General features: G+C 49.3%; 6 protein-coding genes across 17 annotated transcripts; 2 read left to right on the forward strand and 4 right to left on the reverse strand.

Annotated features, from left to right (window-relative positions):
• Positions 1–234: 234 nt before the first annotated feature.
• On the reverse strand, positions 235–2808 carry H257_04526 (aconitate hydratase, mitochondrial). Its single transcript, XM_009829075.1, has 2 exons — positions 2720–2808; positions 235–2669 (listed from the first exon to the last, which is right to left on the reverse strand). The coding sequence occupies exons 1-2, from the start codon at positions 2774–2776 to the stop codon at positions 390–392; spliced, it is 2337 nt and encodes a 778-aa protein (XP_009827377.1). The 5' UTR covers positions 2777–2808; the 3' UTR covers positions 235–389.
• A 499-nt stretch (positions 2809–3307) lies between these two features.
• On the reverse strand, positions 3308–6133 carry H257_04527 (hypothetical protein). 3 transcript variants are annotated; one of them, XM_009829077.1, is made up of 7 exons: positions 5787–6133; positions 5542–5734; positions 5317–5490; positions 5026–5190; positions 4713–4961; positions 3770–4147; positions 3308–3719 (listed from the first exon to the last, which is right to left on the reverse strand). In XM_009829077.1, exons 1-7 carry the CDS (start codon positions 6104–6106, stop codon positions 3564–3566), a joined length of 1635 nt encoding a protein of 544 aa, XP_009827379.1. In that variant the 5' UTR covers positions 6107–6133; the 3' UTR covers positions 3308–3563. The 3 variants fall into 3 exon arrangements, with proteins under 3 accessions (XP_009827379.1, XP_009827378.1, XP_009827380.1); XM_009829076.1 differs by having other exon boundaries at positions 3308–4147; XM_009829078.1 differs by lacking the exons at positions 3308–3719; positions 3770–4147 and having other exon boundaries at positions 4571–4961.
• A 2409-nt stretch (positions 6134–8542) lies between these two features.
• H257_04528 (hypothetical protein) lies at positions 8543–11004 on the reverse strand. 3 transcript variants are annotated; one of them, XM_009829079.1, is made up of 4 exons: positions 10570–11004; positions 9711–10517; positions 9487–9525; positions 8543–9431 (listed from the first exon to the last, which is right to left on the reverse strand). In XM_009829079.1, the coding sequence occupies exons 1-4, from the start codon at positions 10951–10953 to the stop codon at positions 8598–8600; spliced, it is 2064 nt and encodes a 687-aa protein (XP_009827381.1). In that variant the 5' UTR covers positions 10954–11004; the 3' UTR covers positions 8543–8597. The 3 variants fall into 3 exon arrangements, with proteins under 3 accessions (XP_009827381.1, XP_009827382.1, XP_009827383.1); XM_009829080.1 differs by lacking the exon at positions 9487–9525; XM_009829081.1 differs by lacking the exons at positions 9487–9525; positions 10570–11004 and having other exon boundaries at positions 9711–10561.
• Positions 11005–12657: 1653 nt separating this feature from the next.
• On the forward strand, positions 12658–17141 carry H257_04529 (hypothetical protein). The gene is made up of 3 exons (XM_009829082.1): positions 12658–12787; positions 12837–12935; positions 12997–17141. The coding sequence occupies exons 1-3, from the start codon at positions 12689–12691 to the stop codon at positions 17107–17109; spliced, it is 4311 nt and encodes a 1436-aa protein (XP_009827384.1). The 5' UTR covers positions 12658–12688; the 3' UTR covers positions 17110–17141.
• A 2021-nt stretch (positions 17142–19162) lies between these two features.
• H257_04530 (hypothetical protein) lies at positions 19163–19757 on the reverse strand. The gene has a single exon (XM_009829083.1). The coding sequence runs from the start codon at positions 19611–19613 to the stop codon at positions 19209–19211; it is 405 nt and encodes a 134-aa protein (XP_009827385.1). The 5' UTR covers positions 19614–19757; the 3' UTR covers positions 19163–19208.
• A 1399-nt stretch (positions 19758–21156) lies between these two features.
• On the forward strand, positions 21157–26215 carry H257_04531 (CAMK protein kinase). 8 transcript variants are annotated; one of them, XM_009829084.1, is made up of 18 exons: positions 21157–21483; positions 21537–21635; positions 21710–21828; positions 21919–22161; positions 22504–22555; positions 22642–22725; positions 22794–23228; positions 23477–23575; positions 23767–23885; positions 23940–24206; positions 24312–24354; positions 24504–24878; positions 24970–25068; positions 25145–25245; positions 25348–25623; positions 25691–25751; positions 25876–25959; positions 26038–26215. In XM_009829084.1, exons 1-18 carry the CDS (start codon positions 21199–21201, stop codon positions 26134–26136), a joined length of 2940 nt encoding a protein of 979 aa, XP_009827386.1. In that variant the 5' UTR covers positions 21157–21198; the 3' UTR covers positions 26137–26215. The 8 variants fall into 8 exon arrangements, with proteins under 8 accessions (XP_009827386.1, XP_009827388.1, XP_009827392.1 ...); XM_009829086.1 differs by having other exon boundaries at positions 25348–25751; XM_009829090.1 differs by having other exon boundaries at positions 25876–26215.
• The last annotated feature ends 363 nt before the right edge of the window (positions 26216–26578 follow it).

Raw genomic sequence — 26578 nt, forward strand, 5'->3', positions numbered from 1 at the left:
GTGAAGTAAGTGAACGTTTTAATGACCAAAGGAGCCTCAATAGCTGAAAGTCCGTGCCATTTTGTCAATATTTTATGCATTTTTTGCATAAAATTGGCGTAAATCAGTTCAAATTGAAGATAAGATCATGATCTTTCTACGACTATTTTCGAAACTGTCAAATTCCCAATATTTCATATTTATATTACAGTTTGTATGACCCTGGTATCATCCCAAAAGGCCCCTACAATAGTACCTGATTTTTGCGAAATGATTCACAAAAGTCCAAATATTTGGGGGAAATGCACAATACTATAATACTATGTAACAGTTAAGTACCATCATCCCAAGAACGAACTCAACGCTATATATTTCGTGGTTCGTGTACGACACACAAGTCTCTCTTCTTCTTACGCGTTCAACTTCTTCATCAAGTTCAGCGCACTGCCGTTCTTGAACCATTCAATCTGTTCGTCGTTGAACGTGTGGTTAACCACAACGTCAAACGTCTTGCCAGACGGGGGCGTAACCTTGAGCGTCAAGGGTTTCCCGGGGGCAAACTTGTCCAAGCCCACGATAGACACCTTGTCATTGCCGCTAATCTTGTCGTAGTCGCTCGGGTTGGCAAACGTTAGCGGCAGCATGCCCTGCTTCTTCAAGTTGGTTTCATGGATGCGTGCAAACGACTTGACAATCACCGCGCGGCCGCCCAAGTGACGAGGTTCCAGCGCCGCATGCTCGCGGGACGACCCTTCGCCATAGTTTTCGTCGCCCACCACGACCCACGAGATGCCTTCCGCCTTGTACTGGCGCGCGACCGCCGGCACCTTGTCGTACGTGCCCTTCAACTGGTGCACCACATGGTTGGTCTCGTCGTTTTCGGCGTTCACAGCGCCAATCAACATGTTGTTCGAGATGTTGTCCAGATGGCCTCGGTACTTGAGCCACGGGCCAGCCATCGAGATGTGGTCCGTCGTGCACTTGCCCTTGGTCTTGATCAACACGGGGAGGTTCTCGAAGTCCTTGCCGTTCCACTCGTCAAACGGCTCGAGCAGCGCCAGGCGGTCCGACGTCGGGCTCACCTTGACCGACAGCTTCGATCCGTCTTCCGGAGACGGCTGGAACGTGTCTTCACCCGCGTCAAACCCACGGGGGGGAAGTTCCTTGCCGTGGGGGGCTTCAAACTTGAACGGCTTGCCGTCGGGCGTGGTGAGGCTGTCGGTTTCCGGGTCGAATGTGGTCGTGCCTGCGATCGAGCACACTGTCACAAGCTCTGGCGATGTCACAAACGCGTGCGTTTCAGGGTTGCCGTCGGCGCGCTTGGCAAAGTTGCGGTTGTACGATGTCACAATGGAGTTCTTGACTCCGTACGGAACGTCCGTGCGGTTCCACTGCCCAATGCATGGCCCGCACGCGTTGGCGAGCACGGTGCCGCCGGCTTCGAGGAATGTGTCGAGGATGCCGTCGCGGGCGATCGTCGCGCGCACTTGCTCCGAGCCAGGGGTCACATAGTACGGCACCTTGAACTGCAGCCCCGCCTTCTTGGCTTGCTGCGTCAGGTCGGCGCATCGGCTCAAGTCTTCGTACGATGAGTTCGTGCACGATCCAATCAACCCAGCCGAGAGTTCCGTGGGCCACCCGTTCGCTTCGCTGGCTTCCTTGATGCCCTTGCCGGCCAAGTTGGCTCGGTCGGGGGTGAACGGGCCGTTGAGCAGCGGCTTCAACGTGTCCAAGTTGATTTCGATGATTTGGTCGTAGTGCGCGCCTTCGTCGGCGATCAAGTTGGCCTTGAACGAGTCGGCGGCGGATGCCAAGCCTGGACGCGTGGTCGCCTTGAGGTAGTCGGCCATGCGGTCCGTGTACGGGAACGTCGAGCACGTGGCGCCGATTTCAGCACCCATGTTACAGATCGTGCCCATGCCCGTGCACGAGATGGATTCCACACCCGGGCCAAAGTATTCGACGATGGCGCCGGTGCCGCCCTTGACGGTCAAGATGTCGGCCACCTTCAAGATCACGTCCTTGGGCGACGTCCAGCCGCTCAACTTACCCGTCAACTTGACACCAATCACCTTGGGCGCCTTCAATTCCCACGCCATGCCGGCCATCACGTCCACGGCGTCAGCTCCGCCGACACCGATGGCGCACATGCCGAGCCCACCCGCGTTCACGGTGTGCGAGTCCGTACCGATCATCAAACCACCCGGGAACGCGTAGTTTTCCAACACGATTTGATGGATGATACCGGAACCAGGGCGCCAGAAGCCCATGCCAAACTTGGCACCAGCCGATTCCAAGAAATCATACACTTCCTTGTTCACGTCCTTGGCCGTGGTCAAGTCGATGGTGGAGCCCTTTTCCGCCGTGATCAAGTGATCGCAATGGATGGTCGTGGGGACCGCGGTCTTGGGGAGCCCGGACGAGATGAATTGGAGCACGGCCATTTGGGCCGTGGCGTCTTGCATGGCGACGCGATCGGGGCGGAGCTTCAAGTAGGTTTCGCCGCGCTTGGGGGTGCCGAAGTGGGGATCGTCCAAGTGGCCGTAAATGATCTTTTCGGCCAACGTCAACGGACGGTTCAACGTCTTGCGGATCACGCCGAGGTTGTGTTCGATCTTGGCGTAGGTTTCGTCGATCGTGGCGCTACCCTTGGGGTCGAGCACGGACAACGGGGTCGAGGACGCCGCGCGCTACAGACATGCATGAGTCGACATGTATATACGGGTAGGTGTGGCCTTACCGTGGAAGCGCGCGAGATGGCGTGCAGCCGGGGCGCAGAGCGAGTCATCATCATCATGGTGCTTTGGTACTGACGAGGAAAATTTGACACTGCGCCACATCCGTCGAACGTCTGGTAAATTAATATGATCGTTGTTTACAAATCCTAAGACGTTTCTATACAAACTGATCGGCATCGCATTAAAATATTGCTTTCAGCGGATAAGCACCACACAAAAACGAAGTGTTTCGAACGTGTTTCAAACAAATCACTCCAGCGTCAATGAGACTGGCTGATTCCTCGGACCCGTCCAAGTGTCGATCTGTACAATACTGTCGTCATTGTCACAGGTAGAACTATGCGATGAATTCCATTATGCTATGGCCACGTCTGTAGAAGGAATAAATTGTGGTCATGACGAGACACGAACGTTTTTGGCGAGTGGCGACCCTTTACAAGACGTCCGAAACAATGAGGTTTCAAACATGGGGGAAGTCTCCTTCCTTCCGATGATGCAGCGACGTCGTTGCGAAGAAAAATCGAATCCGCCAATCAGAATCGTTTCCGTCTCTGATTGGTGGAATCTGTACACTTCAACATTCGACACGTGCGGCGCACTTTCAAACTTCCCATCGACATCCATGCAATTGTGCCGCGTCCGTCGACTTGATGCGCTCCAGGCATGTGTCCAGGGCTTGTTATGACGCCGCCTTTCAATGTGTCTCGTGACGTCCGTACAGTCTCACTCCCGTTTCTATTACTACATACATAATAGTATCATTCCAGCTACCTATCGCCTTCCACCAACGTGCGCACACGACAGGGAGTGGCACAGGCGATTCATCAACATGACAATGTGATCTTATTACAAGGCCGACGGCAGGACCGTGACAAAGTTGAAGAAGTCCGTCAGCGTATACCGCGCCCAAAAGTAGAACGCCGTGGCCATGAAGATCGAGATCGGGAGCGCCGGCAGAGCCTTGTGCAGCACCGACAGCAAGAACAACGTACCCCCCAGTCCCTACACACCACCCCGTCAATCACCGAGCCTCGAACCATTATCGAACTTACCATCAAGATGCAGAGAAAGCAAATGACACACGTGCTAAAGTCGTAGATCGCCGCGCGACCGACCAAGACACTGTAAAAGATGAAATCGCCCAGGCCGAGCTTGATCGTTTTGTCTTCGTCGTCTTCCGCGGCGCGTTCGCGGCGCTGTTCGTTTCGGACATCGATGGCCGACTGCACCGAGCAGGGAACGCTTTCCGTCCCGCACGAGCACACCATGTACTTGTGGAACAAGGATGGCCACATGCGCGACTGGTTGGGGAAGAACCGCGCGGCCACCTGGTCCACTTTCCACGTGTCGTCCGGCGAATACCGCGCGTAGAACGCAAACAAGAGCGCTTTGAAGTCGTCTTCGGTGTCGCACTCGTGCACTGGGAACGGCTACATCCATGCAAACAGTTAAACATATCGTTATTGTGAATTCGCTATATAAACTTTCAAAATTCGCATGGTTTGTCTGATCAATATTGAATCATGCTGGAGTTCTGATTGGTTGAATTTACTTTAAGAGCCAATCAAATCCACTCAAAATTGGATTAGCCAATAGCGTCGATTCAAGATTTGATTTGGCGGCGAGATTTGTTTGATTCGATCGAATCCACAATATATTCGAGATAGATATGTTATATAAAAGAGTCGATATGTTATATAAAAGAGTCAAAGTAATAAAAAACAACATTGTGTATTGTCGATTTGATACAAATTTGGGGAGGGAGTGCAACCGATCCACAATCGATCTGATTGGTTGAATTTCATTGAGAAGGTTTTGATTGGTTAATAACCTCATCTAAAGTAGCCAATCAAATCGATTTAAATTCCAACGAGAAATCACGCCACAACGAAATTTCACTCGAAACCACAATATACCATATCGTCATTTACCATGACAACATATACAATATCCACAGTACACCATCAGTTTACACACAAGAATGGATACACGTACGTCCGTCAAATCGTGTCCTTGAAGCGACGGCGGTACCAATGCCGACGAGGCGGCGGTCCGTGGTTCTCGTGGCGGCAGTCGCGACGCCGATGAAGATGACGATGTCGTGGTGGTAGTTGGACGAGGAGCTGCTGGCGCCGCGGGGGTCTGCACCGCCGCCACCGCCGCCGGGTTGCCCACACCGTCGCGAACTTCGGCTTCGTAGAGCAACCCAGGCATTGGCGCTTGCTTTTCTTGAATGAGGTTGATCTAACGGAGATGATATATTACAGTGAGCTTAGCTACGCCCTTCGATGATGGGAGTCCTCCGTACCAGCACTTTGAGGGGCCCGCAAGGGGTCAAGACAGCGCACAGATCGTAACATGCAAACATGATGCAGAATATCCACGTCGTCCACTCGGGCCACATGGAGAACTGCCATGCCAAGATGACTGACACAAACACCAAGTAGGTATTTTGGGCCGATTTTGGAATCCCCTAGAGACGGAATTAACAAAACGTGCCTTGATTTCACAAAACGAACATGAAAACGAACACAAAGTTAACAAAACGTGTTCCAATTCGAGCGTCGAGATTCACCTAATGTATCGCAACGAGATGTACCTTTTGATAAAATATCGCCACGACGCCCACAAACGAAAAGTTGACCATGATAAATAAAAACGACACCCAGTCGATGGGCCACTGGAGGTACGTGTCGTTGACGGTGTCGACGAGCTGGCCGCCGACGAACCCGAGGATCGCAGACGACGAGAACATGATGTACCCGACCAAGATCTATAGGAAGACGCATGAGACAAGGGAGAGAAGGGGTCGGAGCGGAAGTACCCGCATGCAGTTGAATTTGTACAGAAGCGCCATGAAAAACGTCAGGCCGGTCACAAATCCAATCACGACGAGGGCGTTGACAAGGGAGTGCCCGACGACTTCACCTGCTTCCGCTCCTTTGACTTCGTTGTATACAAGGTACGACCCCATGGAACGCTCGAGGGCGCGACTGCGGCAGTTTACGACGGCAATGCTACGGCGACAGAGATGAGGAACAGGCACGAATACGGACCTGCTTGCCCTACCTTGCGATGACCATGGTCACACACACGGGCGCGACGACCGCCCAGAAAGAGTTGATACCGTGCATCAAGTCTTCAGCAGTCTCTTCACGTGCTTGCTGTTCCTCCATCGAGGCGGGCGGCGTGGATGTTGTAGTTGGTGCACCTTGTGTGGATGCTGCCGCTGTGTTCACGACACCTTCATTGGGCGTCTTGACCTCTTCGTACTTTGGCGCATTAGATGGAGCACCGCCAGTACTTTTACTTGATAAGGCGGCACTTCGAATGAGTCCGTCCCGCTCTTCGTCGGTGGCGGCGGCACCCGCGTCCTCGTTCACACGCATGGGCACCGTCGAACAATTGCAATGCCCCTACATGAAACTGAATTGAACGTCCGGAGAACTATCCGGATTAGGACGGATCGTGGTGTTCAAATCACGTCGTGGCCGTCCTTCGATACAACCAGCAAGTCAAAAAGTATCAGATCCTACTTAGCCTTGTTGTGCATAATGTCGTCCTACGTGGCAAGATGCCGAGGGGGTGGCGGCAATAGAAGCACGAATCAATGCGGACTTTTTGACATTGTGAGTAGAGGTGTTGGGATCGACCACGATGGATCGGACCTCCCTAGCGGAGCGTCAGGCAACATGGGCATGTGGGGTCTTGTCGGTCGCCCCGATGTGGATATAGGCGACACTATTTGCTGTCACCGAAGTGGGGTGAGCTCACGCACAATAGGGCCGGAACTGTACATCGTTCGAACGAGCGTGATACAGATCAAGCTCGCTCATGGTCAACCAAAACTCGACGCCATCATCGATTCGCTCAGAAACAACCAGGCCGGCTCACTCATAGTCACCAAGCGCTCGTCGTGCGCAAGCACTCCACCATCAATGCACCTCGTGGCAACACACTGCCAGCGTCAAGCTAACCTTGGCAACGTCCAACTATAGCACAGCTGTACTACCAGTCACCACAACACACCAACACCGTGAACCTCTCTACATGTGCGCGAGACTACTGACCAGGGTGTCCTCGTAACCAGCTTGGCTGAGACAGGTGACCATTACCCGATCAAGAATAATTCCCTCATCAAAACAGGTCACTGTTGTTTTTATTATTGTCGATTTGCTGGGAATTTCCGGATACAGAGAGGTTCAAATCCCTACTAGTACTTTCATAAACCACGCGACGGCGTTTGATCGGTTTATCTGTGAGTTTGGCAGTTTCGCATTTGCGCGCCATTTCCAAACGCACGCCCTTCTGGCCGCTCGTCGATACCCATGAGCGCCATTCAGTCTGTTGTCTTCCACCGACATGCCAGCCCCAACACTATGATGTTATTCCTCTACGACTACTACTTCCTAGGGACGAAGAAGTCTTGTTTGGCAGTCCTCTATGGGAAGGACGAGAAAACGATTCATTTCACACCCACGACGCACCACCACAGTCGAACGTTGCCAACCTCACAGCGGACGCGTTGCGCTGACCGACAGTCTCTTTGATAGTAGCCTTAAGTGTGAGCTCGTACAACGAGGTTGAGTGCGCCCCCACCTCTGGTTGTAGGCTTAGACGTGGGCTTTGTGAGGATATCATGTTCCTCGCGGGAGTGTCTGCAACGTCCATGGTGGTGTCCGCGTCAGGGATGGACAAAATCATGATCCACGCGGACTCCGCGTGGATGTGGTGAGTTGCAGTGCGGCACGTTCTCTGAAAGCCTGTTCAATGAAAGGCTGGTTTCGGAGTAGCCAATCATAGTCTAGCATTAATAGATTAGCCAATGGGCGAGGTTTGTGATAGGTTCAGTATTCTGACGGTAGTAATTTTTGATTCAGATTTAAAGAATTAATTGTCGATACTTACAGTATTTGGTCAAATTGTGTGTGTTTTTCAAAAGCACTACCTCCTTTACAAAATCACTTGTTACTTTAGTTAATCACTTGGTCACTTTCAAATTCACTGAACACGTTTTTCAATCCATAATTATTTGCAATATCACACCATGATTTTCGAAAATACAAGTCATTTGGCCACACACACAGTCAAAGAGGTCTACGCGAGATTCGATTCGACGGAATCTGGAATTCTGTACCAAATCCGCAATACATCCGGATGGATACATCTTTTCTCCAAACCTTTCACGCAATAATTCTATAGTAGATGGCGCATAAAGAAAGCAACTTACAGCACCGAGGAGTGTGTGTTTTGTAACCTGCAAATCGAATTTTTTACTGAAATTTTGTATGTATATAGAACGCAGCTCAATTAAAATAACCTTAATTGGATATCCATGTCCAAAACTTAATACTAGTATCTTCTGAGATAGTAGTACAATTGAAAACAGTACCACAAATGTGCTATAGAAATTGATATATTATCAAAATGCATAACGTATGTTTCAGCATTCATAATTAGTTTTTGCTACTCCTCGTCGACACATCCTCTCAAAACCTACATTTGCCTGTTAACCTAACCACACCACTGTTAATACATGTATGACTGTTTCGGAATCGAAACTGACTCGATACATACCACCATTCCGTATTAACAAATGTAAATACTTGCTCCATTTTTTATTCACGCCTACAGTCAACGATGGATTTTAAGCCACACCGAAGTTTATATGTGTATCCATGTATTGTGGCCAATCAGGTTCAGCTATTACAAATCAGTTGGTTTGATTTGTTATTGAAATCGAATTTCGAAGTGTATAGGCCAATCAGAGTTGAAAATTTAGAATTTACTTCGATTCAAAGTGTGGCTTAAATAAAATCCATCGTTGACTGTACAATATTTGGACATTCATTATTATAACAACCAACCCCGAGCGAGCCCTCATGACACTGTCTGTTGCGGCACGGCCGACTGGACCGCAGCTCCAACGAGGTCGAATTGCTGGTTGGCAATGTTCGCGTCAGTCGTGTCGTGACATTCAATCAAGTGGAACCCCCCGCGCGCCGTGCCATTCGTCGCGCACACGTCGAGGCAATAGCCGACATGGGTCGCGTGGCGTAGCTGTGACGTGGCCACGTCATACACCCACTTTTGGTTGACGTTATCGTCGCTACAGTCAAGCACGTGTACGACGCCGGCGTCGCGGTTCTGAAACGCGTCCAAGCACTTGCCCGTCGCCACGTTCTGGACCGTACGTTGGCCGTGGTCGACGATCCACTGCGTCTGATTCGGCTGTGACAACGCCGCGCCGCCTTCCGTGGCCCCAAATGCGACATGGGGAGTCCGAGTCCGCCGAATCACCACCTTCTCACGCCCCATGTTGAAGTACTGCGTTCGGTCGCGGTGGACGCACGACGACAGCGTCAAGTTGGACGACAGACACCGCCTCGGGGTGTGCCCAGCGAGGATAATACGGTGGTCCTCCAGCTGCCATTTCTGCTGACTCGACGCAGCGCCGTCACAGATCACTCCTTGTGCTTGCATGCCTTGATTGGAATCGACGGCTGTGAGACAGAGTCCGTCGAAGCGGTTGGTGCGCAGCGTGTGGGTGCGTCGATTGTACCACCATTCTGGGGCGCGGCCGTTTTCAGCGATCCATGCGGGGTCGTTCACGAGCCGCCATCCTTGTTGAACTGGTGTGTTGGGGAGGTGGAGGCCATGGCCGTCGCTGCCGACAATGACCATCGCGTTGTCTTCGTCTTCGGATTGCTGCAACTACAGTATATACACCATATGATATTGTTGTGTTTAACTTATTGATTCAACCAACCGCCGGATCGCATGACCTTCGAAATTTCATAGTATAAAACTACAGTAGTATCTTTAACAATATGTTTAGCCAATCATATTGCAACCTTCATTCTTATCCAATCATACTCCTTATCTCGATTAATTGGCGATTTCATCAAAATAGGCACATATTTGACTGAAAAGCACAATACCACGTCACATATGTGTAACTACAACAAGGGTGCAATTTCCTGTTCAACGTACCGAATTGGCCAAGTTCAACATGGACCGCAGCGACCATTTCTCGACTTGGGTTGTCGAGACGTCGTCGCTGCTTTTCTTCCATGACCAGTACGTCCACCCGCCCTTGGCTTGCTTCAACATGCCCAAGTACGCGGACACAAACTGTTGAAACAGCGGCGACGACGTGTCACTAAACGACCCGCCAGGAGTGACCAAGCTCCATTCGCCCAGCAACAACGGTCTGCCTGTCCACGCTGCCACGTCACGGGTTCGCGCCGCGGCAGCCTCAACCAACTCGAGCTCGGACTGGTTTTCGTTCCCCCATATCACATACGGATGCCAGTCGTGCCACGCGTGGGTAATCGCTGGTTCAAATGCTTGCATGCATGCTTCTTCTTTGCCGGGGTATTGCTTGTTCAGAAACGGAGCGGTCACGACCAACACGTCGGGAGAAATTGCTCGTACGTCCGCCACCACGTCGCGGTAGTACTGGCTCATGGTGGCAAAGTCCACGCCAGAAGTAGAGTTACTAAACCCAGTAGAGTTACTAAGCCCAGAGACTGGTTCGTTGAGGAGCCCGAGCCCAAGGAACGCCACGTCATTCTGGTACCGATCGACCAAAAACGCTGCAAACTCCCTCGTCGCACGAACGTTTTCATTGTATTTGGCCCACAAAATGTCCTTCGAGATGGCGCCGCTGTGGTCTTGACCGTTCTGGGACCCCGGGGCACCATGTACGCTCACGAGGACGGCCACGTTGTGCGTCTTGGCCCAGCGCCGAATCAACTTGTCCAAGTACGGTAGCCCGCCTTTGGGGTACATGTTGCACTACAATGTCGCATGAGCATTCAGGAGAGTTTTGGTGGATGGATAGACTTACGTGCTCCCACATGGCACCCGTCAAGTGGCCGCATCCTTGGATCCAGTACCCCACAGGCACACGGATCGTATTCAACTTGGCGGCGGTGGCAATTTGCTGGATGTCGTACTCTGTGATGAATGTATCCCAGTGCCGCGTGAAGCGAGCGTTGCCTTCGAATGGTCCCAGCGCTTGCATGACAGCATACTCGCCTCGACCAGTCACGTTGCTCGAAAGACCTTTCCAAATCCCCTCGTCGCTCGTCATCCAGTGCTCCGCGAGGAGCCAGCCGCCAATGTTGACCCCTCGAGACTTGACGCTGCCGGATCGGATGCCGACCTGGACGTGGTTGGACGAAGTGACCACGCCGCAAGCAACGAGAAGCGGCAACAAGACAAGCCGCATGGATGATCCTCGATGGAAGTGTGGAGAATGTCTAGAAAATGTAAATGGGGCATTGGTGGCAGTGATAAACTGAATGTTGGCAGCCATTATTACGTGGTTTGCAACAACATGCCAACATGGATACCATGATCGATCGCGTTTTCATTGGTCAAAATATGCTTTGAATTGTGATTATACTGGAAAACTGTAAAGGACATCTGAAGGAGGTAACAGTAAACAAGTTCATCCCGCCAAGCAGCTGTCGAACGAGCACGAACGGTCCGATGGCCAGATCTTGTCATGGACTCTACCGACACATATGTAACTCACGGACTTTCACCATAAATGCAAGAGTTTACATGGCCTTACAGGGCATCATCCAAAGGATCTTGCAACAATCGAAATGTCATCCTTAGCGTTATGTAGTTGTATGGATCGAGGGTGTTGATTGTGACGTAGTTGTGGTGTGTTTGACGGCTTTGTGCCTGTGCAATGTCAGCATACATTGGTGCGTGTGAAATATCACTGTCCGCCGCTCCTGTACAGTACTGTACTGAATTTTCCCCCGACGAAATTGAATAGCATAACCAGCCCAGTGTGAGTCCACTCATACACTTGAGCTGTTGCAAACTGAACACCAGCAACATACATTCGTTCGCACCTCCACAATCAGGTGGACTCTTGCCAATGCGTGCCGTACCAGTAGAGATTCCACTGAAGAAGAACATCGAAAGGACCAATGAAATCCCGTTCTGCAACTCGACAACCAATCGAAACAGCCCTAGGGAACCACCGTGACCGGTACCTGTCAATCAAAGACGACGGCTATACAAATAAAGTTAACGTTTGTACTGCAACGTATTTACTTGTACCCCACATTACGCTCAGGGACAGTGGAGGACAGACTACCAAAATTGCCTCAGATTTCGAATCTGCGATTTCCTCAGATCAGTACTCTGACAAATTTCAGATCCGATTTTCGTGTGATCTGAGGCACACTCAGATGTGCGAAGACGTTTTTTCGGCTTCGCAGACTAATGTTACCAGAATCATGAATCGCAGATATTTACATTTTCAGACAGCATTTTGCTGTTAAAACAGAGCAACACTTTTTTCAATTCCACTCTCAGATCGAATAAAAAACTGGTCTGAGTACATTGTAGGCCGTCTGAGGTATTTGGTTAATTAACCGGATGTTTCGTAAGTCCTTGGTATTTAAGGTTAACGTTACAGTAACCCTATATAACACGAAAGTGCTAAACGGGGTACCGTTGTATGCTGTATCAGTGCACAATTATGTCCACCGACTGTACCACTTCAACTAAGATACTAATGCAAGTAAAACGGAACGGAGGAAGTAGTACATATACTTCGAAGTATGTATTAATATGACGTAAGATTTTCACAATTACAATCTATCTGCGCCCATGTAATATAACTAGGTTCTATTTCTGGACCAATTCATCACCAAATTTGAATCTGAGACGTAGAATTTCTTCACCACATTGAGATCTATCGATTCTACGTCTCAATTTGCTGAAATTTTGAGCAATGAATATGAAATAGAAGTCAGAAAAAATTGTGAAAAATTGGTAGTTTATAGATGACGTGCACCATACTACTATTAATAGTACTATTAATAGAATGCTACAACAGCGAACTAACGAGCTAAGCTTAATTAACAGTAAATAAGTACGAATTAATTCAAAGCGGGTTAGGGGATCTCACGTTCTTCCACCAAACGATACCTCTCGCAATGCTGCGGCCGCCTCGGGCCATGCGAGGACTGGCGCTTGTGGTGTTCCTTGCAACATGGATGCATCATGCAACCTCCTCGCATCTAGAGTTCCTTCCGGCAAGTCCATCCATCCAATATGAACAGCGGTCACCAACGCCCATATTAGGTTGATGCGTACTTGTCATGTACAGAAGATACATCGATCGCCGTGTCTAGCATCCAACTCTCGTCCACCGACGCCCCGACCACACCCGTCTACGTCCTGGTACACCCAGCTTGAAATGAATTGTTTGTCCACCACTATGATTCGTCCAACATTCACATAGATCGCGGCCAAGCATGGTTCGTTCAGTGTTCCTTTCACCTCTTGGAATCGCGCGAACGTTGTCTGCGACGGGCATTCCTCAGATGCCACCACCCAACCCACTCCTTCCACGACCCCAGTTCGTACACCCATGTTGTTATTTGAAGCCACGCTCGCCACGGCCAACGACATCCTACGCAGCTTGACCTACCAGCCGGACCGCGACTACAACTTTGATTGGGCGGGTGATGGCACGTCGACATTGTGCATGCATCCTCAACAGTCTCTCGAGTCCATCCATGTTGAAGCGATTGAATCTACCTTGTTGTCCACGCCGTTGTTGACATCATCGTGCACCGCGTCGCAACCCATGACGTTGGATCTGCAAGCCGTCACACTGGATTGGCCCGTGTCCGTCGCGGCGGTGAACGACCCACCCACGCTGTCACATATTCCCCCTTCGATGCTTCTAGTTGCCGTCAAGAATTCCAATTATTCTTGCGCACGCCTTCCATCGTCCATCTCCATCGACGACATCGACGTGAATGAAGTGCCGTACGGGGGCCACATGTCTGTCGTCCTAGACATCGTACCTCTTGGCGCTGCGTTGATGACCGTAGATCGCATCCAAGCCGTAGGAAACGTCATCTCAGCGACGGATTTAACTAGTGGAGGAGGTATCGCCTCGAGTTTCACCAACTCGACCCACGTTGTGGCGTCCAAAGTGCAGCTTGAAGGCACCATGGCCTCTCTCAACCAGTTCCTTCCACAGGTCTTGGTGTGCGGATCGACCAACGCCACATTGACCATCACAGTGTCGGACAATGGCGGGTGCGGGGCTCTACAGTCTTTACATGTGACAGCGTCTCTCCAAGTGATCGTACCTACTCGTCGATCGTCCTCTGTCCCAACCACCCCGTCCAACTCCGCTGCTCGCCATCCATTTTCAGTAGATGGGTTGCCAGTGGTCGTGCCAGACGCGACCGTCGCCACGTCGCAGGTGGCGTCCACTACGTTAGTTCAACTGACGGCGTTTCCGACTCCTGCGACAGCGTTCAAATCGCGGCAACGTCAAGTGACCCAAGTTACAATCTCCCCAATTTTCAATCCGTCGGTGGTCGTGCTATCGATCGTGCCTCGAGGAACCGGTCCCGTGACTGGTCAGTTCCAGCTCACAGTGCTGTTTCACGACGTATCCTGTGTCACACAACCCATCGCGTACCCTGTCACAGGCGCTGGACTCGAAGCAACATTTACCGAAGTGCAAACCCGATGTGGGGCGGCAACTTTTCCGCAATTTCAAACCGTCTCGTTTCGCTTTCCCATTCCAGCAGCGCTCGTACAACCCACCGACGGAACCATGGTGTGGAGCGTCGGCAGCAACCCACGCACGGTCGTCTTGTCAATCGCAGCATCCCCAGCAGCCATCCAATCGGCGCTTCGTGCTGCCACCGGGTCCAACGCTATTGTTGTGGTCAAAATGGATGGTGGGGATGCGTTTACGTCGACCTTTCAAGTGCAGGGCATCGCTGGTACGTCTATTGTATCGGTGCCCGTGGTCCAATGGTGGAAGAGCAACGGGACGGTGGCGTCCACTGTGACCCCATCCGCTAGTGTTCAAGCGTGGGCGCTTCCGATTGTAGCAGGGTGCCATAATGCAAACGTGTGCACGTTGCAGTTTCTGAACGATGACGTGCCAGCCGTGATGCTGTGGTCGAATGCTCTAGTGGATCATTCGGCGAACGTTCCGCCAGAAGGCAACAACGGGATCGTTGTCGTGCGCCCAGAGATTCAGCTTGTGGTGCCACCGCCGACCCGTGCTTATCAATTGTTTGCAAACGATGTACTGGTGAATACCACGGATGCACAGTGGGGATGGCAGCATCGTGTGGACGATGGGGTAGTAATGGACACTGTGTCGCATATATCGACAACGTCCTGGACAATTACGTACACGAGTGCCAGTCCCATGCGATTTCGGGTGGAGCCGCGTGGTTTGTACACTGTCACAGCCGAATTGATTGCCGCCGTCGACGTGATGGCACTCACATTATCCGTGGACAACCAACCCCCCAGGGCATTCCAATGGCCACTAGACCACGCAGAGGTCGTACAGTCAAGGCAAAATCACAAAACCGCCGGGCCAATCAAGGCAGCGCCTCGGTTACGCTATGCCGGAAGCCAGGCGGCTCCATCGTTGACCGTCCGTCCAGGGCAGTCGCTCCGCATTGAATTAGAACTGGTCGACATAATTGCGACAACGAATGGACAGGATCAGCCGATCGAAATGCACTTGGACGCCAAGATTGGGTGGTTGGCGTGGGACCTGGCTACGCGGTACCGCGTACAGTACACGGTCGGGTCGCTGGCCGGCGGGCGGACGCTGGTTGTCGCGAGTTCGCTAGACAACTTGCAACAGGCGCTCCATGGTCTTTACTACACGGCACCGGCGTCTTACTATGGCCCCGACACGCTCACGTTTCGAATCGGGGGGCTACATGATGATGCTACCGCCGCCACAGCCCCCCTCCAAGTCCAAGTGGACGTGCCGCTGGTGCTGCTGCCTCCAGAAATCACATCCGCTTCCCGTTTGTCGTCCAACTTACGAGCTGTGGAAGACACCGCGCTGATGTTCACAGGGCTGTTTCACGTGCATTTTTCACCCACAACGCCCTCCACATGTTCGTCGACGCTGGTGGTGACGATGATCACACAGTCGGGACGTATGCTGACCAGGCAAAACGACTTGGTCCGTCCTAGACCGCCAAATGTAGATATGTTTAATACTCCGCACCTAGAGTTGCTCAGCAACGACCCAGTGCTTGGCGTGGATATGGACGACGTCGTCTACCTACCAAACCCGAATTTTGCGGGAGTGGACACCCTGGCCATCCACGCGGTTCAAGTCACAACGTGCGGGGTCGTCAATGTAACCGCCGAGGCTTTCCGACACGTGTGGATTCTCGTCGAGCCCGTGGCAGATGCTTTGGAACTGCACTGGTCCAACTCTACTTTTCATGTCGCTGCTCCTCTTTCGACTTCGTCTGCGACGCTGCTTCCGCCTGTGACGCTGTCGGCAGCGGACGCCCAGTTTGCCTTGTTCTCCAACTCGTACGCCGTAGAAGTGACCGCGATGGCCACAGTTGGTACCGTGTTCTTTGCATCCAGCAATCCACCGAGGAATGTCGTCGTGTGTTCGGTTCACGAGGCACCTACCTTCCTCCGCCAACTCATGTACACCCCTAGTAATAGTTCTGCGACAGCGTTCGATCTCCTATCGGACCTTGTCGTTGTGACGGCGCGACCGTTCGGATCGGTTGATCCGCCTGTGCAGGTCACGTTGAACGTGCCCATCCCGCCATCGATCAATCATCCTGCCGAGTGTGCATCGTTTTCAGCGGTCCATGTTGGTGTTCAAGAAGACTTGGTGACAGAGCTAACATCTTTCATCAAGTATCCTCCTCGTCCGAGGGGTATTACTGTCGTGGCCTCTGTGAAAACCGGCTGGCTGAGTGTGGATGGCCCAACCAACTTTACCAATCGCGTCAAGCAAGTGGTAGTCGATACCCCCCGCCGCCTTTTTTACCAGCCTGGCGTGAACTTTGCCGGCCAAGACAAGCTACAGCTCTCGTGTCGGGATGGCCAAGTCGTAACTTTCACGTCGACGTTGCCTGTGACAGTGCACGCGGTCAACGACGTTCCGACGTGGGATGCCGTCGCCACCAACATCACGGTGCAGTCGGGCACTTTAAACGGTGTGTGCAATTTGTGGGCTCTTCGCGATGTAGACGCTTCCAGTCGGTCGGTGTACCGTGTCGTGTTAACTGTGTACGGGGGACAGATCACACTGCCGACGTTTCTTCCTGGCATGTACGTCGAGACACTGAACCAAATCGACAAGCAAGAGCACGTGCTAAGGGGGTCATTGGATCACCTAAATTCGTTATTTACATCGTGCGAAATGACATTTGCAGCAACACCAACATACCACCTCTCGCCACTACACTCGGAGGCCCCGACCACGAATAGCCGGCTTGTGATTTGTGTCGAAGAACTTCTCAGCCTCCCCAATGAAGTATCAGCCCCGCAAATCGACCCGCAGTGTGCGTCAGTGCTGTTGGATATTAACTACTAACATTAAGTAGTAGTACACTTGCTCGTTCTGGCTATTCAGTGTTTTAGATAATCCGTGCCGTGATTTAGGATCACGTTTCGTTACAGAATGTAATTATAGGGAAGTCTTTGACCTTGATTAAATAATTCTGTTTCTAAATTTTTTGACTTATGCTTTCTTTAAAGGATCGCTGCTTCCCAGCCTACCTCGATAAGTTTCACCACTATTTACTGAAATATTTTCTGAATAATAAGTTCAAATCCCATTAATCACAAAATAAATAAAATAGTCCATACATTGTCGTTAAGACATTAGTTATTTATTAGGACGTGTTGTTGATGCTTTAGATCAACGTATTGATGAATAGGAGATGTTTGCGCATTGAATAAAAGTCCGTCATTTATGCAACTCCCTCGCTTTTGCACATTTGAAAAGTGCAAATCGAAGTTATATCTGCTATTCTCGGGATCAAATTGCACAATTCACTGCTCGTCATGAACAACTTTTGATATTACATATGACACACAGCGAGGATATGGGCCGTACGTATGGTGCCACATTGTAGAAATCCACACCATCTTCTTGTTCCATCGCGTAGTACATTCTACCTGCATGTACTACGCGATGGAATAACACCCAAGGTGCTTTGATCACTTCAGCATCACATGTGATTATTATTGCTCAGAGTTATTTGTCTTACAGTTACCTGAAATGCGCTTACATATAAATGAACTCATGAAATGCTTTATTTAATATACAGTATTCGTTGGCTATCTTCTTGGCACGATTAGCTCACTGGGAGAAGCTAACGTTACGTTATGCCTGGAATTGCAAAGGTCGTTGGTTCGAACCCCTTCGTAGATTTTCTTTTTTCTTGAAATCAAACAACTCCTTTTGCTGGCGCCGCACCACACATCAAGCAGCAATCCTAATTTAGCTAACGTGGCACATCTCCACAAGTACTACAGTACTGTACTACCGTAGTACTACTAGCAGCAAAAAACTGTTCCTACTGGGATCCATTGATGTATGTGACTGTATATAGATAACAGTAAGATGTAGGTAAAAAGTACACACCGTAGCCAGAGATGAAGTAGATTTTGGGTCACCAAGTCGCTTCACATACCGTGGGGGTTGAGATGTATGAGCTGGAGTCGTTTGTCGTGCTTGTGATGAGATCGTCCAGGGTAGTACGTACATATCTACTCCGGAGTATAATCACCCTCAGCTTCTATGCCCCCCCAAAGCTACTATGCTCCCCCTCAGTTACTATGATTCCCCTCAGCTACTGTGCCCCCCCTCAACTACTGTACAGTACTATGCCCCCCTCAGCTGAATGCTCCCCTCATAAGTTATATAGCTTGCATGATTATCACAGACTAAATGTCTGTCCCGGTTGTTCCTCATACAATCAAACACCCACTTCGTACTGCAGCATGCGTCTAGCCTTGTATTACACTACACTACCCAAAACAAGTTCCAACGCACACTACTGAGTTGAACCTTCTTCACTACTTTATGGCAGCCTCAACGCAAATATAGCTACATTGACAAGTGATCGTACTAACTGCTTGAAACGGTAGACCAATCTGACTGTGGCTTATTCATGAGCTTGATTAGTATGCGATTCAAGACATATAGTAGTACTATCAAGATTGGAGTTTTAGATGTTGTCTACACTTATGTACAATGCTAATACTCCCTCCAGCTCGGCATCCACAAGTTTAAGGCCCATACAGTAGTTGTGGCTACAGCAATCTCATCAATATATCACCCCCTCGTATGTCACTACCCCCATGTTTTCACTGGAGCTCGCAGTATACACGCAGATACTGGCTGCGCACGAAGCCCTCTAGCGTGCTGCGTACTTGTCCATTGACTGGCAATGCTTAAAGAATGCTCGGTATCCACAAGAGTACTTTCACCGCAGCACGCAGCAACGGGGGGATGGATTCACTATTGTACTGTCAATAAACAAAGCCAGTACTAGTAGTAATTTGCAAAATCACTCCATAAAGTTCGACTTGAAACTGGGAATTGTCCTAATTTGAGACCATCATTGTTTGGAATCGTCCCAGTCGCTGGTTTGTATCCACGAACTCATTGATGGTGCCGTTCCTTCAAGCCGCGCTGTCGCTGTTTGGCATGGGCCAGTACGCCACGCACCACGCCACTCGTGCTGTGTACGCGACCACTGGCGTCATGCAGGTGTCTCTGCTGTCGCTTGGCGCCCTGACCTTTGACTCGGAAGACGCGACGTTCAAGAAGATCAAAAAGTCCAAGGTCAAAGCGGTAGCCACGTTGGGTGCCGTGGCGTTGTCGTTTCTCGGGCTGGGTTGTCTGGTGGAACTTTCCACGGGATACAGCCAATTCATGGGCGCCGCCATCACAGTTCTAGGCTTTGGTGGCATCCGAAACTTGGTCCTACCGTACGTTGTGGGCAAAAATTCCGAGTGCGTGTTCTTCCTCCTCCTTTTCGCTGGCACGTTGCTCGATGGCTTTGACTCGGCAACGTCACCAGCCATTGCAGCAGCAGTGGTAGCCAAACACGAGCATCAGGACGATCACAACCATCACGCTGCTGCATAGGGGATGGAACGTAAAGTTGTAGTTTAGTGATTTGACCTGTCAAATGAATAGAGCAGTCAGCATAAGTACTTTGTCCACGACTTTGGCATGCTGTGATCGCAATTCGGCATTCAGCATAGTGTTCAGTATGGGCTACACTACCTATTGGCGTTCGGTACTGGCATGTCCGTGCAGTGTTTGCATACTAACATATATTGTAAGTTATTTCCTTCTTCGTCGTTCAACCCCCCCTTCAAGGCAATGCCGATAGAGCGTGGACTTGGTGTGTGATTGTCCTGATTTCTAACGCGTGCTGAGACAGGATGCTGACGTTTTGTACGGCGATTCTATGAAAGGGTGGGTGAGTATCACGAGTGCTGTCGTTCGTGGGATGCACACTTGCCATGGCAACTTTTGAAACGTATTCATGTGGAGCAAAGGACACGTGTATGCGAAGCTTGCATCCTGTAAGATTAGCAAAATAAATGAATACCTTAAATCACCTGTATTTTCTACTCAGCATTTCGGTAACTGCATGAACTGTTGTTATCGTTTGCGCTTGGCGGGGGGTTCCGAGTCAAGATAGTGGGATCGATACCATTTGCTTGCCGCTCTTGCATCGATTAGTGTCCAAATACTCGACCACGCTGTTGTCAGCATGTTTGTTGGCGGCCTGTATGTGCTCGTTGGTCAGTATAACCTTCACAACCACCAAATGTCCATTGTGCACCGCTGCCGCCACGCTGCCGCCATGGCCTGCACAGAGCACATTGTCAGAAGGTGTAGATGCAAGTACTGCACCACGTCTGCAAACCCCGCGGCGGCCGCTCGATTCATGTCAACACTGGTGCAACATCGGACAGCACCGTCCACATTCAGCCACCGCACAATGTCCAAATCTCCCTTCGCCGCATATACATACATTCATGACATCGGCATTGCAAGCAACCCGTCCGTGCACATGGAGGTACTTGACCATGCCAATGTGTCCATTCGTGGCGGCGGCGACGACCAACTCCACTACGGAAGAACACTCTGCTCGGCGACGTTGCTGCTTTGCTCTGTCTATAAACTGATGCAGCGTAATGTAAACAACGTGAGAATACCGGTAGTTATTGGCAGAACTTAGTGTGTTGTGGGATTCATTTACTTCGAAGTAGTAGTAGGTATTGTCGATTTGATACAAATTTGGGAATCGCCGACCAAACCGATCCACAATCGATCTGATTGGTTGTTGAATTTCATTGAGATGATTTTGATTGGCTAATAATTTTGAGCTCATCTGAAGTAGCCAATCAAATCGATTTAAGTTCCAACGAGAAACCACGACATTTCACTCGAAAGCACAATACTTGAATGAATAATTATTCACTTGAATTTTCATAGAGTTATTAGAATTAAATAATATTAAATAAGGCAACAAGACGCAGGTTGCCCTTTCCGTGCCTTTTTTCGAATCGCAAGATCGCTTTACATGTGATTGGCTAATCCAAATTCGCTGCAGTCGTGCCATAACACTAGACAAGGCCAGTAGCAAGCAACATGGACGAGTACACGATGGAGCATGTCATCTCGAAGGAGCCGGCTAAGATCGTATGCCAGGTCCTGCACAAGGCGACGTCGCGTCGGTTTGCCATGAAGATCTACGACACGGCGCTGATGGACGTGCACCGCCTCAACGCGTTGCGCGTCGAGTTGAACACGCTGCTTCCGATCAACCACCCGAATCTCATCAACGTACATGACATCAACGTTGAGGACGGACTGTGCTATGTGGTGTGCGATCTCGAAGAAGGCGACGACTTGTTCGACGTTCTACTCAGAAAGGTACGCGTGTGATGGGCGATGTTGCCGATTCACCAAGTCATCCATCGTCGAAGGGTCGATTCAGTGAAGACGAAGCCAAGGCGTTGATCAAGGTGCTGCTCGAAACAGTGCGAGACTGCCATGCATTGGGAATGGTCCATCGCAACCTCAAGGCAAGCAGGCTTCCCTTGCCCCACCACAAATTGTTCAACTATTCACATCTCATCATGATGTTGTTCTTGCGCAGCCAGAGAGCGTGTGGATGCCATGTTCCGACGATCCAACTTGCTTGAAGCTATCGAACTTTGGGTTGGCGGTGTCAACTTCAGACGACAACGCCATGACTGCTGTCTGCGGATCCCCAGAGTAAGGCCATGCGATTTGGTGTCAATTTTTGTCCATTTTGGCTAAAATTTGGAGCATTTTGTCCTCGTTTTTGAACTTATGTCCAAATAGTTATATGGCACCAGAAATTCTGGCCAACTTGCAGCCGCCCCTCGCCTCGTACGGACCCCAAGTGGACGTGTGGTCGCTTGGTGTGGTGGCTTACGTCCTCCTAAGCGGCGTCTTTCCGTTCTCTGGATCCACCCAAACCGACCTCTTTGACGCAATTCAAGCGGGCATCCTCGACATGCCTGACGTGTCTGCCCCTGCCAAGCGCTTTATATCGAACATGCTCACAGTGGACCCAACCCAACGGTACTGTGTATATATTATTGTCCTTTTACCCAAAATTTGGACGCCTTTTGTGCGGAATCGCCCAATCTATCGATCAATTTGTATGTGATGGGAATCACACTAATTGAAGTCACACACTAATTTGACTTTGAGGATGGTTTCCTGAAATCTGATTGGCTAAATCCTTCTGCCGATTCTTTCGTCTGTCCATTTGGCCATGTCGCTCCAGTTTAGAATAAACACAACAAAATCTACTACTGCTTCTACTACTACTACTACTACTACTACTACTACTACTACTACTACTACTACTACTACTACTACCACTACTACTACAACATAGTAATGCCATGTATACGATAGTGCGACACTCGATGCCTTGTTGCAGCATCCGTGGCTACAACATGTTCCCAAAGTACGTGTATATATATATATTTATATCAAAATCAGCGTGTTGTCGGTGCATATGGAATCTGCCTACAGTACTCATGTTCGTACTAGAACATCGTCACATCTGACTCATCGAATGCAATCGAGACTGCTGGTGGAGCCGCGCGACGCAAGTTCAAGGCCGCCGCCATGACGGTACTACAATGACATATTTGAAACATGAGATACAGTACCATGTAATTGTCGGCCGATTCTTCCATCAGGTGCAGGCGACGCTGGCGTTAAAAAACCACTTTTGTATGCCACCACCAACCCTTCCCATGTCTCAGATCGTTATCCCGGACGAAGTCGCCATCAACAAGCGACACGAAACGCTGACAATGGACGCCTTCCTGGCGGCATATGACATGGCCGACCATCATCGCCAGGATATGAGTTTGCACGACAGCGGCGGCGTCACCGCCCGACGATATGCGACAGCGTCGGGAGTGGACGTTTACCTGACATTTTACTCGAAAGAGATGATGGCATTCGAAGACGAAGTCGACTTGCATGCGCATGTGGACATCCTCAGGCAGCTGACCTATCACGGGAACATTGCAAACTTGCATGCGTTCTACTCGGACTGCTACGAGTACTGCGTCGCCATAGAACACGTCCCCAACGCTACAGACCTCTTTGAGCGAGTGGTCGACAGAGTAAGTGTTTATCTTGGGCTGGACTTATATATATATATATATAGGTCAAAGTTGTAGGAAGTAAAAGCGATGTAGATACGACATGTTGTCGTCGCTGTAGTCGAATGTTTTTCTTTTTTGTAAGAAATATATAGATATTAATTTATGTGGAGGGTATAAGTCGTAGATATATTCATATCAGTTGAAGGAAATATAGAATATATATATATATATATATATATATATATTGAAAGTATTGTTGTGTGTAGGGCTGTCCGGACGAACAAGAGGCCCGACAGATCATGACGAGGGTATTAAAAGCCGTCGAGCATTGCCACGACAAGGGTATTATCCATCGTAATATCAAGGTACTATGATTATATATATTAGATATCACAGTACCTTGATAAAATTATAATATATATATATTTTTAAATTCTAAATCCTGGGGAGTATTTTTCCTAATATCAAGGTGCAATAATATATATATATATTATATTTTAAATCCTTGAGATTCTTTCTTCCTTATACTGTATACTGAACGTTGTGGTGGTTGTAGCTCGAGAGTGTGGTCGTCACCGCTGGCGTGTACTCTGCCGACACTTGTGTGAAATTGACCAACTTTGGGATGGCAACTCGAGCGGACGCGGACGTGACGCTTGTGTGCGGCTCATACGAGTATGCGATACTGTTCAATATTGCCATATGCTAATCACTAGGTATAATTAATAGCTACATTGCTCCAGAAGTTCTCGACAATATCGACGCAGGGGATGGCGGCGGGTGTCCGTATGGCGTGGAGGTGGATATTTGGAGTGTGGGGGTGCTGGTGTTTGTCCTCCTCGGCGGCTATTTACCCTTTCACGGCCCCACTCAAGTCGAACTGTTCCAAGCTATTAAGACTGGACACGTGCAGTTTGACGAGCCATACTGGCAGCACATTTCGAAAGATGCCAAGGACTTTATATGTAGCATGCTCGTGACCAACCCTCGACGCAGGTATACTACATACGTCCATATAATAGCATACTTAGTAGTATTATTATATGGTTCATATGATATGATTGATTGTATATTGTCATGCTAACTGTTATTGGCCGACAGGCGCAGTGCCAAGGAGCTGCTTCAGCACGCGTGGATCACATCGGTATCAATATATATAATTATATTTGAACATGATATCAATAAATATAATTACATTTGGACACGATATAAATACATAAATATATATATATATATATTGATGGCTCCTATAATTCTATTTGGACACGGTGAATTAATCTATGTATCTCTTAGCCAACCATCGTTCCTCTTAACCAAGTCGAACCAAAACCGTCGCCTGCCAAACAACGGTTCCGGACGGCGGCGCTGTCGGTCAAAGCGGCCGTGTCGTTCAAACTCTGGACGACATTTGCCTCGAAATACTCGGAAGTGGATCAGTCGACGTGCGTGTGCACCGCCACTGGCCGCGTCTTCGCATTAAAAAAGTTCACAACAGGTGGCCCGACTACCAGCACACACGTGGCGGTGCTCACGAGGCTCAAGCAGCACCTGCCAGAGGTGGCGCCCGTCCGCGATGTGTTTTACGAAATGGACGAGGTGTATGTAGTCGAACAAGACATGCAAGAGAGTGGTGGCGACGACCTCTTGTTCAATCGCATTGTGGCCAATGTACAAATATATATATATATATATATTGAGAGAAAATTGATTTGCATATATATATATATATATTGGTTTGAGTGTAGTCATTGACTTGTAGGACGGATACAATGAAATCGACGCCGTGCACATCGTCACGTCGTTGTTGCATGCCGTGCAGAAGTGTCACACCGTGGACGTTGTGCATTCCAACTTGACTGTGCGTCGACAATATATATATATATTGGATTAGACAGAGTAGGATTGAAATATAATGTTTTCTATATGCGTATCAGGCGGAAAACATTTGGTTGCAAGGCGGCAACAACGACGAGCCACCATCGATCAAACTGACAAACTTTGGGCAAACCCGGCACGAGCTCCTGGCGGGTATCGAGTACGAAGAAATATATATATATATATACAGGAGTGAAAATCAATATATATATATATATATATAAAGATATGGACAGAATCGCCTTGTCCTAATCCAGTGTAGGTACGCAGCCCCAGAAGTCGTGACCTCCCAACTATGCGTACACGACAGCGGGGACGACAAGCGCCACTATGACAAGCCTGCCGATGTATGGAGCGTGGGCGTGGTCGCGTTTGTGCTGCTGTGCGGGTACCTGCCGTTCCACGGCCGCAGCGGGTTCGACTCGTTCCGGCGCATCAAAAGAGGCAAAGTGGAGTTTGAGTCTCCATATTGGGACCACATCTCGAGCGATGCGAAGGCGTTCATATCAAGTGCATTGATGGTGGATCCAACCGCGAGGTTTGAGAGATCATCGATTGAAACGGTGAGATGTGTATATGTGACGAGGAACGGGTGGCTGCGATAGGGCGACGGTATCCGACCTCGTGGCGCATGCGTGGATATGCGATGACGGGTTGTTGGACAATGTACGTCGACTCTTCTTCGTTCGTGATGAAAATATTATATATATTATATATATATATATATATATATATATACACGATGGGATTAAGAAATGTTGTCGACTTTTGTGTTTTTTTTTCTATATAGACCAAGTTCGTTCCATTAACCAATACGGTGGCCAAAATCACATTGTTCAATGCCCGACGACAGCTCAAAGCCGTGATAAAAGTGGTGCGATGGTGTTGTTCTTATGTGCATAATATCACATGGGAATAAAGTAATTACTCTGAGGTTGTTGGCTGTATGTAGGTTCAAACGAGTGTCCAGGTGTCGTCGACTAAATCCAACGAACCGTGCGACGTCGTCCAGAAAAAATGTGACACTGCGGGGACTGTGCAAAGTGCATGAGAACGAAAGTTGCGGTCACGACACACACAGGACTAGCAATCTATTTCACAAGATAAAACATACACTCTTGTGGTCCACACGTTGTTGTTTGCTGTGAGTGGGGAATGTATGTAACGTTAGAAAAACAAATCAAATTTCAAAATAATTATATTGAATAATTATTATATTTTAAATATTGCTACTACTACATGTACTACGTAACGTTAGTAGTAGTTTAGAATAAGTATTATGTATTAATATATGTATATAATATATACATATATATATATTAAACCACCCATATGTGGTTTGCTTGTGATGCTGTCCCATGACGATGTTCGGTACACTCTCATTACAATATACGGTACACTCTCATTACAATATACGGTACACTCTCTTAACAATATACGGTACACTCTCATGACGCTGTACGGTACACTCTCATGACGCTGTACGGTACACT

The sequence above is a fragment of the Aphanomyces astaci genome, assembly GCF_000520075.1.
Source record: "Aphanomyces astaci strain APO3 unplaced genomic scaffold supercont1.8, whole genome shotgun sequence".
Classification (NCBI taxonomy): domain Eukaryota; phylum Oomycota; class Saprolegniomycetes; order Saprolegniales; family Verrucalvaceae; genus Aphanomyces; species Aphanomyces astaci.